This window comes from Nelumbo lutea, chromosome 8, assembly GCF_056320005.1.
Source record: "Nelumbo lutea isolate HS-2025 chromosome 8, American lotus-T2T, whole genome shotgun sequence".
NCBI lineage: Eukaryota > Viridiplantae > Streptophyta > Magnoliopsida > Proteales > Nelumbonaceae > Nelumbo > Nelumbo lutea.
In genome coordinates, this window is record NC_142691.1 from 7,289,522 (window position 1) to 7,307,041 (window position 17,520).

At 36.7% G+C, this 17,520-nt stretch overlaps 1 protein-coding gene across 1 annotated transcript; it reads left to right on the forward strand.

Moving 5' to 3' along the window:
- The first annotated feature begins 12,198 nt into the window (after nt 1-12,198).
- Nucleotides 12,199-17,023, forward strand: GGT4 (gamma-glutamyl transpeptidase 4). Its single transcript, XM_088957733.1, has 7 exons — nt 12,199-12,421; nt 13,669-14,003; nt 14,827-15,345; nt 15,491-15,726; nt 15,869-16,133; nt 16,267-16,404; nt 16,538-17,023. The coding sequence occupies exons 1-7, from the start codon at nt 12,313-12,315 to the stop codon at nt 16,814-16,816; spliced, it is 1,881 nt and encodes a 626-aa protein (XP_088813859.1). The 5' UTR covers nt 12,199-12,312; the 3' UTR covers nt 16,817-17,023.
- Nucleotides 17,024-17,520: the final 497 nt, after the last annotated feature.

The window sequence follows — 17,520 nt, forward strand, 5'->3', positions numbered from 1 at the left end:
ATGGTTTAATAAATTGATTGAGTATATTCTTATTGTTTAAAAATTGTTTAAGGGTGTGTTTGTTTTCTCTTAACTCTTATCTCTTAAGAGAAATCATTTAACCTTAAGAGAAAAATGGTTGTTTGTTTTCTCTTATCTCTTATCTCTTAAAGTTCAATCATACAACTTTTTGTTTTCTAATAATACCCCCAAAAAGACAAACATGAACTCTCATATATGTGGTCAAAATAGATATTTGATAATTTTCAGAATTTATAATTCAGAACAACATTCTCTGCATTCAGAGTTCAGAGAAAAGAAAAGTTCACCAATACCAATATACCTCTTAATGTAATTACTGCACTTTCAGATGTCAGACTTAAGAGCAAACGAACAAGCCCTAAGTCTTACTAGTATCGTTAAATATGAACAGAATGGTTGAAATATCCATTTTACCCTTTGATTCAAATTTAAGAACAAAAATTAAATTTATCTTTTTTGTCCCTTGTTTTAAGGCATATGTGCAGGTTCACTCAACTAAATAGAACGTCCAAAAAGTAGAGACCAAGCACCATCGTCGTCACTGCAATTTCCGAACAACGGAGTTTTGGTGATAAAAAGTTTTTTATATATTTTTTTATTTAAGGTCACGGTGACCTTAACCAAGAAGAAATCATCAAGCTAGCCACCAAAACTGAAGCAACCGTCGAAATACAGTGATTTCTCCATATCAAAGTAATGGAAAACCACCAAAACTGAAGCAACCGCCGAAATACCAGTGACTTCTCCGGATCAAAGTAATGGAGAACGATCTCTCCAGTAATTCTTCCAGCCTCAACCGCTGAAGCCAGATCCAACAAAATACTATCCAAAGACCTCCCGATCTCTGTTAGTGCCAAAATTGCCTCCGTCTTGTTCTTGTCGCCAGACTCTCCTCCTTCTCCACCATGACCACCACCTCCTCCATGCACCACGGTTGTAGCTCCCACCATTTCCACCATTGCCACCATTTCTGCCCTGAGAAAACTAAAACCATAGGCTCTCGACTCTGTTTCACTTGCCATGTGAACGGGAAGCTGGAGACGGTTGCGTTGGTGGCAATGGCGACAATGCAAGGGTGGTGAAAGGAGAACCATAGGATGAACGGTGGTGATTGAGCTTTAGGAAACCAATAGAGCATGGTGGAGATCATCATGGCAGTCTCGTTCAATTGGTAGTTTCGTTGTTCTTCTCACTTGCCCAAACAGAGTTTGAGAAAGAGTAGAGAGAGAAGAGAGAGTTTGAGTTTGGTGGTGTTGTTACTTCAGTGGTTGGAGGGCAAAGAAAACAGTGGGAGAAGAAGAAGAAGATAAGAATTTGTGAACTACAAAATGCACACACACATTTGGGTTTCTTGGATCAATATTCATCATCCACTGGGTTTTTGTATCAATCGATCATTTGGGTTTTTTGGATTGAAGATGAGGGATTCAGGGAGAGTGAACAGAGCGTGGTAGAGATCGCCATGGCCATCGTAGTTTCATTGTGTCTGGTCTGTAGATGCCGGTGTCAATGCCGAAGATAACCAAGTTGAGCATGTTCCCTCCCTCTCGAGTTGATCACAAAGAATCATAAAAGGGTACTTAGGCATAATCGTCTCTCCCAAATGAAAAGGGCATTTTTGAACATAAAAGGGTAAGCTGGGTACTTTTGAAAGTTATAATAGTCACGTGATGGTACATGTGAATAGTTTATGACGAAATATTAACGATAAGGGAAGTATTAGTCAATTGTCAAAAACAGTAGGAGCACCTTAGACAAATTTCAAACAGTAGGGTATACTTAGTCAATTTGCTAAACCATAAGGGTGGTTTAAGAAATTTACCCAATAATTTTTTTTAGGCTCTGAAAAGATAAAGATAATTCGAATTAGAACAATTCTCCAACATCTAAAATTACAAAACTCATTATTTTACCCTTAAAAATAGACTATTTTATTATATAAAAAATAATGAAAAATATTAAATAAAAAATACTACCATTAAGTATTATTAATTATTTAATAATAATATTATTATTATTATTAAATAATATGTTAATAATATAAAATAATATTGTAACATCTTCCGGTCAATGGGGAATGGAGGTTCCATTAATGCCTAATGGATCCATAAATCACAGGGTTGTGTGGATTCAAACCTAAATTCTATAAAATACTTAAATATCATAAAAAATATTTAACATTATTATAAATATCTAATAACGGTGATTGGTTATGTAAAATACTTAGGGGGTGTTCTTTTTCTAGATTTCGAGAGGGGGAAAGTTGGTCAATGGGATTTTTATTCTCATTGACCAAAAATCTCATATTCTTTTTTCAGATTTATGTGGGGACCAAGGAAAGTTTATTTTCCTGAGTATCATTTACCTAGGTAAGTGGTACTCATCTCCTAGGTGGGTAAATAACTTTTCCACCTTGGGGAAAAGTTGTCAACACTTGAATGAGACAAAAAATGCCCCTTGTAATAATGGATTATTATGGCTAAAATGGCCATTGTCTTGTTTGCATGGGAAATAAAAGAACATGGGTAAATGCACTTACCTGGATAATTATTTCCCAAGAAAGAGTTACCCGGGTAAGTGCATTTACCTGGGTAAATAATTTAAGAGTTACCCGGGTAAGTGCATTTACCTGGGTAAATAATTTACCAAAAAGCGAACGAGGCCTTAAATTTTTACATGGACAACATTTATCAATCATTAGTGATGATTTAATTGAAATCTACCATAAGGTGAGTTTTGAATAATAAAACTCATGACTCCCTACACCTAAAGTTTTGAAAAGTCATGATGAACTTAAGAGACAACACCATTAAAAGAAATTTGGAAGCTACTCAAATGAACAATGTATGCCCAGTTCGTTCCATGGAGGAAGAATGAGTGCAAAACATTGTTTGAATGTGAAATAGTTTACTTGGTGTGAGTTGGGTCCCATTTGAGTATCAAAAAGAAGTCATTGTAAGAATGGCTGGTTGAGTGGAGGTTGACAATCATGGTGATAGTAGATAAATCTTTGTTGGTATATAGAGTCATCCTCACATGGAATATTTGCTCCATTCAAGAAGAATGCAAAATACAAATATCGAGTGCATTTTGGTCCATGCAAATGCAAAGTTGGTTTGTTTTGCATCGATAAATTTATTTTGGCTTTGTTTATTTGTGATACAAGCGTCGAATTGTAATATTTATGCACCTCAGTTTGGATTTGTGAGTGTTTGTTTGACATGCAGAAATGCAATGAGTAAAATGTCAAAAATGTGTTTTCTGACAGCTTTGTGTGGTGAAGAGAGAGCATTATTATACCCATTTTTTTGATACATTTTTGTATTCTTCTAATAATTGGTACATTTGACCAAAAGTTTAAGGCATTTAATGATGGGCCCCACACTTTGCATCAATTTCAAACAAACAAGAAGAATGCAAAAAAAAAAAAAAACATGTTACAATGTGAATCCACTTTGCATATTGAACGAGAAAGAGGTTATTTATGCAAAGTACATATTTGTGTTTGCATGGCAACCAAACACAACCATTATTGCTAAATGATGTTTAGTTGTGATTGGTGCCAATACAAATCCCAATACTAGAATACATCCTTTTAACATTGATCAACTTTGGGTTGCGTTTGTTTGCAATGCAAACATAAATATTTACTTTGCATAAATACCCTTTTTTTCGGTTAAAGGATGCAAAGTGGGTTCTCAATTCTAACTTGCTTTTGTTCTCTTCATGTTTGTTTTAAATCGATGCAAAAAGGTTGTACAGTGGTCTCTCTCCCTTTCGATCAACCCGAGATTCAAAAATACAAATTTATACCTAAGAAATAGGTACAATAATGCACTCTCTTCACGCAATAAAATGTCAGACCAACATTTTTCCTCTCTTAATCGTTGCACTTTTGTATTTCAAACAAACACTCACAAATCTGAACCAGGGTGAATAAATACCCCAATTTTGCATTCGTATCACAAAAAAAATGCAGCCTTAGTGCGAAGTTTACATCTGTTTTTGGATACAAACTTTACTATCATTGTTAATACACAGATGGATTTTTGTCAAACACTAATAAAACTAAACCAAAATACATATATTCAAAAATGAGTATTTGCACTCTTTGCAAAGGGAATCCCATGGAAGTGTTTGAGCAAAAATGAATTAACTTAATAAGTACCAACATCATGGTTCAGGCGCAAATAATGAGGTCATCAAGTATTGGATGATCGAGAGTGATGAAGATTCCAGGCATTATGTTGTCTATAATGAAACAACTACAGAAAGAAGGTGGACGGTGGGCCAACCCAAAAATGGAGCTTATAAAATAAATATTGACGGTGCAATAAGAGAGAATTGTTTCCGAGCAGAGATTGTCAAAGAGAAACCACGAGGGCTCCCATTACCTCTGAAAGTCCAAACTCTATCCCCCGTGTTCTGCAGCTGAGGTAGAAGTAATGCCCATTACCTCTGTAAAACCATTGCTATATATTGACGGTATCAGAGGTGACGATTATTGAAAAGTGAAAACAATGGAAAGCAAATTGTCTAGCTATATATATCTGCCAAATCTTGGTGAAGTTGCATAGGAGATCTAAGGCTCCATTTGATTCATGGGATGGGTCTTTTTTCTCTCACTTGTTTCGAGAAAAATAGGGGGATGGAATGAGAAAAAAGTGGGATGCGAGATCTCAAAATTATGGAATCGGAGTCGCATCAAAATTGTACGACCCCGGTGGAAAAACTTGAGAAAATTTGAATTTCTTCATCTTCATCCTCTGCCCCGCGCTGCTGCACCACCATTGCTGCTGGTAACCACCATCGCTGCTAATAACCACCGTTGAATATGTTTCCACCATGGTAGAATCCAGATCGACGCAAACACAGATCAGAGATTTTCTGCCATGGTAGAACTTAGATCTGGGTCTGCAAACACAGATCGGAACTTCAATTCAGTCATGGAGTTCTCTCTCTCCCTCCATCTTTCTCTTCTCTCTTCTCTCTCGTAACAGTGTTTTCCTATTATTTTCCCATATATAAAACCAAATAATAAAAAGATAATTTTTTACACTTTTTCATCCCATCCCACTCAAATCTTTTCACAAACCAAATAGAGCCTAAGTGTGTAATTGGAGATTGCTTAATTAGCACCGAACCAATGACTCAAGCGAAGTCACCTCATGATAGGTTAAATTGGGTAGTTGGAAGCAATGTTTTAACCAGCAGTACAGTTGAAAATGGTTGATTGAACCGATCAATCCGTTAGCTGGTTAGTTGAAACTGGTTGCCAAATTTTTTGACCCAGTTATGAGTTATACACTAGACATTAGCTCTCCTTGATTTTTATTAACTTTTAGTCATCTCTAGCTACCATTAACAATAATAATTCTCATTTATTAATATTTAAACACGTTTATGATTTTGTAAATTTTCTGTATTTTTTTCTATTTCTTTTATTTTATTTTCAATTTAATTTACGGTATTATGAATTGACCCATTTGATCTAACGGATGAACTATGAATTAGTGAACCCACGAAGAAAATTCGTCGATGAATTTACTATTGAATTTGCGATTTTGGATGTTGAAAAGGAAAAAGAAAATCAAATAACTCAACAACTGAAGGATCTTATTGGGACAAATTTAGGAAAAAGTGCTTCAGTACCACTGAAGGATCTTATTGGGACAAATGAAAAGATCGGTTTGATCAATTGTGTCAATGCAAATCATTTGAGAGTTGGGACGAAGTCATATTGGGCCCACAAGGTGGGCTCAGGTTCCAAGCAATACCTTCGGCTAAGATAATACCATTAACAGCAGCCTGATCCATTCATTCATCTAATCAGAGAGTTATACCTTTTCTTTGTTTTCTCCTAATTATTTAATTTTAGGAATTTATACTAGTACCCGTGTGATGTATGGACTTTATTTATAAATAAAATTGAAAATGGAGCTCTATGACATTTTCAATTATGTGGTGTTTATCTAAATTCAATTCAAGTATTATATTTTGTGGTTATGTCTAGTTTATCCATTCACAATTTAAGGTGTACTTTAGTGAGACTGGTCAATTTCCTATTCTCTAAATAAATTTGAAAAAGATTTTTTTTATTAATTTTTATTGTTTTATTATTATTTCTAGGTAAAATTATAAAAAAAAAAGCTAACATCAGCTTAAAACAATTCTATAAACCACCATTGTGTTTTGACCCTAACAAAGGCCTCTCCTATAGTTTTGAGAAGAAAAGTGCAAATACATTGAAGTCTTATCATTATTAATGCATTATCATATATAATTTAAAGTTTCAACCTTACCCTTTACTAATTTATTTTTCTATATAACTTTCAAAGAATAATTCTCCTTACTCTTCTTGGACAAAATAAGGTAAAAAAGGCTGAAGTGAAGTAGAATTAATGCATTACATCAACATTTTTTATTTTGAATGCTAGCGAAAGGAAGGCATTTGCATTTTTTTTTTTTCAAAACAATAGGGAAGGTTTTGTTAAGGTCAAAACACTGGGGAGCTTCATAGGAAAGTTAGAAAACCCAAAGAGGTTTTTATAATTTTCCTTATTTTTAAATGGAACTAAAATTGATTTTAAAATAGTTAAACTATATTTAAAATTAATATTTTTATTAATTTTTAAAATTAGTAAATTGAATTTTTAAGTATATTAATTTTTTATTAAATTTAAATTCTTATGAAATTTATATAAATTTTTATTTTTGGTGGAACTTAAGTTGGTTTTAAATTAATAAAATTTAATTATAAAACTAATAATTTCTTGATAATTTTGTATTATTTTTATAATAATTTTAAATTGATATTAGTTTTTTATTTATCTTATTCCTTATATTTATTAATAAAAATATTTTTATCAATAACAATAATTACTAATTATTTTTATTATGGTTGATTAATTTTTATTATTTTCAAATGGAATATAAATGGATTATAATTTTGAATGGAAGTAGATTATTTAGTGTAATAATATATCATTGAATATTTCAATTTCAATATAATTAATCTTTACTAATAATTGTAGTTTAATGTAAATATAACTAATGATATATATATATATATATATATATATATATATATATATATATATATAATGCAAATATAATTAATGTATTGTATGTAACTGAAATGAATATTAGTGGCATGAGTTATTGAATGAGAGAGTTAACGGCATAATTAATGAGGAGATATTATTAAAAGAGTTAATGGAAAAGAAGAGAGAGAGAGAGAGAGAGAGAGAGAGAGAGAGAGAGAGAGAGAGAGAGAGAGAGAGGGAGGGAGGGAGAGAGTTAATGATGTATTAATGAGGAGTATTAAACTTTTTAAAGGTGATTGATCACTTGAATTATTTTACTCAATTTTAAAATAAAAAAAAAAAGATAAATAACTTTGAGAATAAGCCACAAAACATAAAAGTGCCAAATTGGCACATTCCCTTTTAGTATATGTATAGATAAAATATAAATCATGTTGTAACCATTGAATTGGATCTCAAAAGAAAAATTATTGGGTGGAATCCAATGTTGGGTTGGCCCACCAAGGTTAGGATCTATCTTCACCAATGTTCAAAGTATCAACATGTATCATGATGATGGCTTCCCGATACGCCCCTCCAAGGGTTGTATCGGGTCAGACCATGGTTTAGAGGGTAGCCAGGCCTTAAATCGACCCCTCTTAATCAATTTTGAAAAAAAATAAATAAAACTTAAAAAAAGTACCGATATAGGCCGATATGCCCTACCGGCCTGTGTCGATACTTTGAACCTCGACATCCACCTACTAAAATCAACTCTTAAGTCTTAAATGTCAATTATTATTAGACCTGTTCATGGGTCGGGTAGCCCAACAGGTTTGGCCCAGCCTGGCTCGATCTAAGTTAGGCTTGGATAGGATTTCAGGCCCATAGGCTCGGGTCAAGCCTAAAATATCGGGCCCGACCTTTCTTTGGGTCAGGCTCAGGCTTTCTCAAAAAATCCTGGCTCGAGCCCAAGCTTGACTTGATAATGTATTATATAATAAAAAGTATATTTTATATAATAAAAAAACATATATATAATATTTTTCTTCTCTTTTTTCAAATAATAATGAGATCTTTCATTATTTTTTTTAAGGTTTTGAGGTCTTTTAGTATAAATAAAAGACCTACCATCTAGATGATGTTTAGATTACATAATAATTTAGTTAATATTCATTGATTAAAATCAAGGTTCAAAGTATTGATGCATATTGTATTGCATTATATGTATTGTATGAATATTTAAGGTCACGGAAACTATAGATAATAAGAGTTGGGGCATTTTTATAATTTCAAATATTAATAAGGTCATACCATCCTAAAATGCCTATCTTACAATCATTAAGCCTTGTCTCAATTATATGGAGTCGATCAGCTTATCTATATAGATCCTATTTCGCGAGTCTATTTTCTTGGGTGCTATGTCCATTTTTTGTTTATTTCCACTTAAATTCTTTTTTGTTTATATTTTGTGATATTTAAAAGAGTTCCACTATGATGCTGAAAAGACATGATAAGGAAAAAATAAAAATTTATAACCAATCAACCCATATCATAAAAAATGATAATGAGAGTTTTCATAAGGGATTTTGATTGGTAAAACCTCGCCAATATCATGTCTTTTCAACATTATATTTCTCAAAGATAAAAGTCAATTTAATACTTTTATTAATGAATTGAAAAAACCAAAAAAATAAAAAATATAACTAACTACTTTTTTCATTTTACTGCATTTTTATACAGATTGAGAAAAAGAGCCTAAAAAAAGATTAAAGAAAAGGAGAAAGAAAATAACTTTCAAGGCTTAGTATGTACCTCGAAGGCTCCAATGCCCATCTCCTTTCAATTGGAGTTGGGATCACCTGCCAATAAAATAAATTCCAACTTCCAACCCTCTACCAATATGATTTTACACCACACATCTCATACATAACAGGCCCCACTTCTATGGTGTAACCCAATCTCATTGTGAGATGTAACATTTTGTTGGAAAAACATCTCAATTCCTTCATTATAAGTAAAAAATTTATTAAAAGTTTAGCTAATTAACTATGTATACCCTTTTGAAAATTAACTAACATTACCCATTCTTTTTTTGACAATTGACTAATACTTCCCTTACCATTCCGTCAGAAACCATTTAAATATGCATCACATGACTCTTATAACTTTCAAAAATACCCAACTTACCCTTCTTATAACCATTCGAATCGCCATCATCTACAAGCCGACGACATTCTCGTGCAAGAAGCTGCCTTGCCGAACCGTCGATCAGAGCCAATGGGCGAAGCCCCATCTTACCGACCCTAGAAAAAATCAATGATAGTCTGTCTCTTGCCATACGAAGAAAACCTGAAACCCACGCAAATGCAAGTTTCACACCCAGTGAAGCAATAAACTACCAATGTGGTGTTCCGGAAACCAAAACGGTCTCGGCGATCATCAAGAAATCTTCGAGCTTGCCATCCTCGTCGAGCTTCGAGGCGAGGTCGGCATAGTATTTCAAGCGATTCTGATGGCATGGCGTCAGATCCTGACGGACATTCGTGAGCAGAGGTGGACGAGGGGCAGTAGTGGAGTCAACGGATGAGCATGATAATTTGGCGGGAGAAGGTCTGGTGGAACTCAGTAACGAGTGCTTTTGCTTGGTGGAATGGAGGGGAAGAGTTGGGCTTGGACTTGGAGGGAGAAGCATGGAAGAGCCAATGATAGCCAGCTCTTTCATTCTTGGCCAACCGTTTCTTCTGGTGAGAATTCTAGCTTTTTATACAGCTTTCGAGTTTCGGGTCAAGAACTCAGGATTGAATTTGAAAGGCGGGTCTCTTTTTTTGCCGAGGTTTGGATTAGGTTGGTTTCGATAGTTGGATTGCTAAACTGTCGATGTTGAAGGACCAAAACATTTAAGCAAATGAGTTATTTTGCCGGCTGAAGTCGGTGACGGGGGATAGAAACTGTGAGAAGAAGAGAAAAAGAGAAGAAGAAAGAGAAAAATAAGAGAGAGACAGGAGGTAGGGTTTAGGAAGAATGCAAATGCCGATGCCGAAGTTATAAGAAGGGTAAAGATGTGGTGTATTACGGTACTGTACATCGACCCTGCTTAGCTTCTTCAAGGTCGCAACACCGAACAGAGCTGGCGGCGAACCTTGTTCTGCTCTCCCATCTCTCTCCCCTTCCTGGTTCAACCTTGCGGCAGTGACAACGAAGCCTCACCATGGCTGTCTACTATTTCGTAATTTTGATTTCAGCATTGTTCATCATCGAACACTATTCATCCATCGTCCCCAATGTCCCGTAAATCTGATACTCAGTTCATTATGAGATTTTCTACCTCCTCGCAATCAGATTTTGGCATAGTTCATCGAACACTGTTCATCCATCGTCCCCAACCTCTTGCCTGATACACTGTTAATGAACTCCATTACATTATTGAACCAGAGGTGATGAGGTTCTCCGCCTCACCCAAGCATTGAACCAGCACTGTTCATCGTGCAACAATTGCCCTTGTCTTTCATGTAATCAACCTCTGTTCAAACCCACAATCAACATTTTGGGTTTTGGACTTGGTTCATCGATTCCTCTATTCATGGGAGAGACGAGGGAGAAAGAAGAGAGAGTGAGAGAGGGGGGCATAGATGGAATTGAAAATTCATCCGCTACGGCGGCAGTGGACATAAACCTCGATAATATGATGTTAAAATTTTCATTTTGAAAATTTAAAGAAGCATGATGGGCAAAATAATCTTTTTAATCCACACTTAGTCAATTCACTAAACAAGAATGATGGGCAAAATAATCTTTTTGTTAATTTATTAATGACAAAGGCAATTTCACTATCCTATAAGGATACACTTAGTCAATTCACTAAACATTAAGGGCTCCATTCCCTTTTGTTTATATTTTATGATATTTAAAAGAGTTCCACTATGATGGTGAAACGACATGATAATAAAAAAATAAAAAAATTATAATCAATCCACCGATATCATAAAAAGTGATAAGCGGGGTTTTTATAAAAATGTATGAAGGGGATTTTGATTGGTCAAACCTCGCCAATATCATGTCTTTTCAGCATTATATTTCTCAAATATAAAAGTTAATTTAATACTTTTATTAATGAATTAAAAAAACCAAAAAAATAAAAAAAGATAATTAGTTATTTTGTTCAATTTACTGCATTTGTATACAAATTGAGAAAAAGAGGCTAAAAAAAAGGAGAAAAAAAACAATTTCAAGACTTAGTACGTACCTCCAATGATTCAATGCCCATCTCTTTTCATCTTGGAGTCTGTACCCCTGCCAATAAAATAAGTTTCAACCCTCCACCAACGTGATTTTACACCGCACATTTCATACATAACAGACCCCACTTTTATGGTGTAAAATCTCATAGTGAGATGTAACGTATTTTGTTGGTAAAACATTTCAATTCCTTCATTGTAAGCTCAGGATCAGAATGGGGTGGACATTGGTGTATATAATGGGGTTTTTGATATTTTAAATATTTATAGCTCTGCATTATAATTCAAAAATTTACATTGAACCTGACCGTATTTTTCAAAAAATTTTAACTTCCATCATTTTCAATTTAAAGTGTTCATGATTATCTGTACTCTCACCTTACCAATTGAAATTTATTTTTTAAAATCAACCCAAACGAAGAAAATCACTGTGCATCCCTTCCAATTCCAATCGCCATTCTTCACGTTACCACTTACACGTTAACGGACGTTTTGTAAGCAGCACAAATATGTGATGTGACCTATTAATTCATTTTTGCCTTTTTGGACGAATCATTTACGTCACCATGAAAATTGTCAACCTTACCAGTAATAGTTGACAACTCAACCACCCTCCGTCCAGAAAATTGTTTGAGTAGAATCTTTTTTCATTACTGCTTTCGTACCCGTGCGATGGACAGTATTTATTCCAATCGAAGGGTTTTATCCGTAGGATCTTTTCGTTGCTTTCCACCAAGTACCTCTTTTGTCGTGACACCCAATCCGAATCGATTGTTGCCAAAATAAAAAATCGAGTCGATTAGTAGCTATTGGTGTCTCGCGCTCTACAGTACATCTCAACCGTGTATTAGAAATATTCTCAATAGATGCTGAAATGTGCATGTGGGGCGTTTGTGGGACGCCGGACACAAATGTCATCTGTCTTTTCAACTATTCGCTGGAAACAATTTCGTACCTGTGGGGTTACGTACCTAAGGCTTCTTCTTTTCCGTTCGATAACTCTAACACACAATCTCTCTCTCTCTCCAATGGCTCAGCAGAGGCTTCAAACTCCGCTGTTGGGATATCCCGAGCAGGTCAATAAGAAGGGTCGGAGCAGAGCGATAAGGGTTTCGTTTGCGGTCTTAACGATTATAGGTCAGTTTTACCGTCATATGTTCTTGATGTCGCAATTGTACTGTCGATTTGCATCTTTCATTTTGTGATACACGTTTCATCGTTGTTGAATTCCTTGATATAGTAAGAGCTTCTGAGTATCGATTGTTGTGAGAATAATCCTTGTTTGGTTTTACAATTGAACCTCTTTCTTTCCTTTGGTAATATAATCGAATTTCTTTGTTCCTAAGATTTCAATAGTTTTGCAGTCTTTGTATTAATCCAAGATTTACGTATTTCCCTCTTGTCCAGAATTAACACTTTTAGATAGTTATTTTTTTTTAAGCTTTACTTCGGAAAACCGATCCTAATCAAAATTGATTTTGAGAGCGCGGGCCTGTATTGATTAAGCAGATAGCAAAACGTAGATCACTCAAACTTGTTGTTCAGATCTGTCCTCTCCTCGCGCTCCCAAATGCTGGAGCAACTTGTTAATAGCCCTTATCTAAACGTATATTTTACTACTGGGTGGTGATGACGCGGAGCGAGTGGTCCCTGCCCTGTTGTGCTCTTCGTCCTGTACTGTTCACCAATCACCACTCATCAGTGTGGCCCGTATAAAGTCTGAAAATTTTAAAAAGTTTACTAAAATTCCTCAAGTTATTCTCACGCGACTGAATTCGACAAACCAATCACGCCTGAACGTGCATGTGTACGCGGGCCACACGTTAGAGTTCGTTGGAGATCCGGAATGAGTGATGAGAAGGCTATTATTCTGGCCACATGGCACCGATCTCACGAGGGAGAATCCAGATTTGCTACTCTCAATCCTCGCGCGCCTCACACTCATATTTAATATTATCATTTATGGGAAGACGTTCTCAAATCACGGATGTAATGTACTTTGATTTTTGTGAGATTGGTGTGAAGTGTGCTCTGAGGAGTAAGAATGGCAACCCTCCCGTCCCTGTAGCCAAAATCCACTATTTCAATTTCGGTGATAGCCGATGGGGAAGAGGAATTCTCAAATTTTTCCCATTCCAAAGAAATACTTAAAAATACATCAATTTTTAAGGGTATTTTAGATATAAAATTATTGGAATTTGAAGATATTTTAGAGATGTGATTATTTTTGGATGCTCTATTGCTCTTCAACAAAAAAATTGTTTTCATACATATCCGCTTTTGCAACACTTTTTGTTTTTGCTATTGCGGCTCTGTTTATTTATCTTTTTAACCGAAAATGACTACGAAAACGTAAAGCATTATTTGTTGGTGGTGAACTATAGTGGTAGGCCTTGTAGCGGACAGCAGTTTGGGTCGTTGGAGAGTGAGGAAAGAGCCCAAGAAATTGGAAGCGAGGGGAGAGACTAGTGACGTGGTTGAGTCCGAACATGGCGTTGTCGCCGCTGACGATGGCCGTTGTTCTGAAATCGGGGCTTCAATCCTCAGAAGTGGGGGCCATGCTGTTGATGCTGCAGTGGCAGTGGCATTGTGTCTTGGTGTTGTCAACCCAGCGTCAAGCGGGATTGGAGGCGGCGGTTTCATGGTCGTTTGGTCTGCGTCAACCTCAAAAGCCCTAGCTATTGACTTTCGAGAGACTGCTCCCTTAGCTGCTTCAAAGGTATCATCCCAATTGTCTCTCTTCATATTCAATTCATTTGCTGGGATAAATTAGCTAGCAGTTTTAGTAGGCTTTTAAAGATACATGACATGTCTTAATTTAGTGATGACTTGATATCCATGGATAAATTTTAAGGCATTAAACTTGCTTTGAATTCAAAAAAGATATCTAGAATCTAAGGATGGAGTTTTACTGAGACCGGTACCCAAGTTGCTTAGAGTTCAACTTCGACTTGCCAAGTTTAACCCAATAGCTTTTCAACCCAGTGGGTGTTACCCAAAAAAAAAAAAAAAAACAGTGGGATTTGTTGAGGTTCTGCTTCAATTGAGAGATTTTGGGATTTTCAACTCAATCTCCAATTCTGTACAGAATTTCTATCACTGGACTAGCAAGCTTTCTGACTTGTCCCATGTGCAATAGTGTGAATGCATATTCATATAAACACTCTTACATCGTCAGACTGGGGGGTCTGGGTCAGGTTGAACCCAAATAAAATGCTCCTAAACATGCGCTTGCTGACCGATACAATTCTTAATATTAGCTACAGCCATACCTGTAACCACATGATTCTTTAATCAAGTGAACTACTACCAGTTGGTGGAGTATAACCCGAAAATCAGACCAATCAATAGATCTTGAATCTGCAGGGCCTGTATCTCAGTCTGAAATCCAAAACCGTCTCCTTGGGATACAATTAGATTCTGGATCATGATTGTTGATTCAATAGATTATTAGATACAATGCGTACTATGTTTTTATATGAAGTATATTGATAGTTTCTGTTCATATTATGATGGTCCTGAAACTGAATTTCAACAAACAGAACATGTACGAAAAGAATCCTCAAACCAAGTATATGGGAACACTCTCAATGGGTGTTCCAGGCGAGATAGCAGGTCTTCATGAAGCATGGTTGAAACATGGACGCCTGGCTTGGAAGTCTCTGTTCCAACCCGCCATACGGCTAGCCAAAAATGGGTTCGTGATCACTTCTTATTTGAGTGCAGTCATCAAGAACCGTGAGAAGCTGATCGTTGCTGACCCAGGATTACGTCGAGTGTTCGCTCCAAATGGGAAATTGTTAGAAGCTGGGGATACCTGCTACAATGTGGAACTTGGCCATAGCTTAGAGGCAGTTGCTGAACATGGACCGCATGCATTCTATAATGGAGCCATTGCCCAGAATCTTGTAAAGGATGTGAGAGAGAATGGTGGAATTTTGACCATGGAGGACATGAGAAACTACAGAGTGGAAGTGGAGGATGCAATGGTCGTAGATGTCATGGGATACAGAATACTAGGAATGCCACTTCCTTCAAGCGGGACTCTTGGACTGTCCCTGGTGGGTGTCTTTTAACTGGTCGGTTTATTAATTATTATTTTTGCTTGTTGATACACAGGACTTAGGCTGCCCTTTGCATGTATCTAGCGTGTATGAAGTACAGTCATGGGGCTTATTTTTTCTGCTTGATAATGTTGCTGAACAGATCTTAAACATTTTAGATAGCTATGGCACGTCAGATGCAGCTAGGGGTCCTCCGGGTCTTCATCGCCTAATCGAATCGCTAAAGCACATGTTTGCCATTCGAATGAACCTTGGCGACCCTGATTTTGTTGATGTAACTAAATATGTAACTGACATGCTTTCACCATCTTATGCTAAGGAGCTCCAGCAGAAAATATTCGACAATACCACATTTCCTGCTGATTACTACATGTACAGGTATAAATTAACTGAACATATAATTCCTGAAGCTGCTGGTTTTTATACTTTATTTAATACTTCTTTCCTAACTGCTGCTGCCGCCAATGTTCCTTGTTGTTTCATTTTCACTGAAAGCTCGAGTATCCTTGAAAATTTTCAGATACAGCCAACTAAGAGACCATGGAACTAGCCATTTCTGTGTTGTAGACGCGGATAGAAATACAGTGTCCCTGACAACAACTGTTAACTATCCCTTCGGATCGGGGGTTCTTTCACCTTCTACTGGCATTGTAATCAACAACGAGATGGATGACTTCTCCACGCCCACAGAGACAACTGTCGACAAACTTCCTCCAGACCCTGCTAATTTCATAGAACCAAAGAAGAGGCCTCTTTCTTCCATGACTCCTCTTATCATTCTAAAGGTACAGCGATGGTCCTCTTCTTTGGTTCTAGGACAATGCCAATTGGGTTCAGTTTTGCTTAAGCAGAGTATACTTGGATGAAGGGATAACCCCTGATCAGGATGGACTAAACCCACTCGCCCCATTTGTGCAGGACAATCAGTTAACCGGTGTCATAGGAGGAAGTGGCGGTATGATGATCATCCCGGCGGTGGTTCAGGTCTTTATCAACCATTTTATCCTGGGAATGGAGCCTCTTGCGGCGGTGCAGTACCCAAGGGTCTATCACAAGGTATTCTTCAGGCTTTTATTTATTTTTTTTCTCAATGGCTAAGGAGTATTACATGTTTATTTTCTCTCTTTCTCTTTAGTTCTTGAGAACCGAGATTGAGAGGGTCATCCCTTACTCTTGACATACCTTGCAGGTAATCCCAAACGTAGTCTTATACGAGAACTGGACAGTGATCGACGGCGACCACATTGAACTGTCACAGGAAAATAAGATTTTCTTGGAAGAGAGGGGTCATGTACTGAAGGCGCAAGCAACTGGTGCTATCTGCCAGCTTATTGTGCAGGATCTCTCCAGGCTACCGGTTAACTCGGGAAGGAAACTGGGAGGAAGCCCGGATAATGCGCAGGTCTACCATGGAGTCCTCACCGCTGTGAGTGACCCCAGGAAAGATGGGAGACCAGCGGCCGTTTGATCTCATAGTGCCAGGTTTTCGTTCCCAATACGTTTGTCTCATCCATTAGATTGGGCTCTCATATCTCAATCGTGGAAGAAAGAAGATATATCCCTGCAGTTCTATCACCTGTGTAATACTGATGAACTACATGACTCGCTTAGGTCCGATTTGTACATAATAATCCTACGGACGCTAATTTGATATATTTTTTCTCCTTGTTTCAAATGCAAGAAATATTATTAGTAGTTAATTAATCAGCACTTCAGAGTCTCAGGCCACCAAAACGTGGTCTGTGCGGACCTGATATGCTTCGTTTGATTTTTCGGGGGACAAGTCCGAACTCGACCGGGAAGGTTGGGCGGACCATAAGAAAAGAGGGACCCGCCATTGCAATTGGATTGCATGCTCCCCAACTGTCCAAGCCCGAAGTAGCCAAGTTGTTTCCCTTCCTCACGGCCTCACGGGATGATAGTATATGTGGAGTTGTGGACCAATGCGCCAGAGCTCCTGGGGCCCATACCCTCGTTCCAAGTGGAAGTTCCTACTAGACTCAAAATCAATACATGCAAAACACAAGCAAACTCAGCATTCACAGTCACAGACTCACAGGGTGAGAAATGGAAGGGTTCCAAGTTCTATGATCAATTAACCATAATACCCCTTCTCAGGCTAACCATTTCTGTTATTTTTTTTCTTGTCAGTCAGGCTAGTTGACTTCTGAA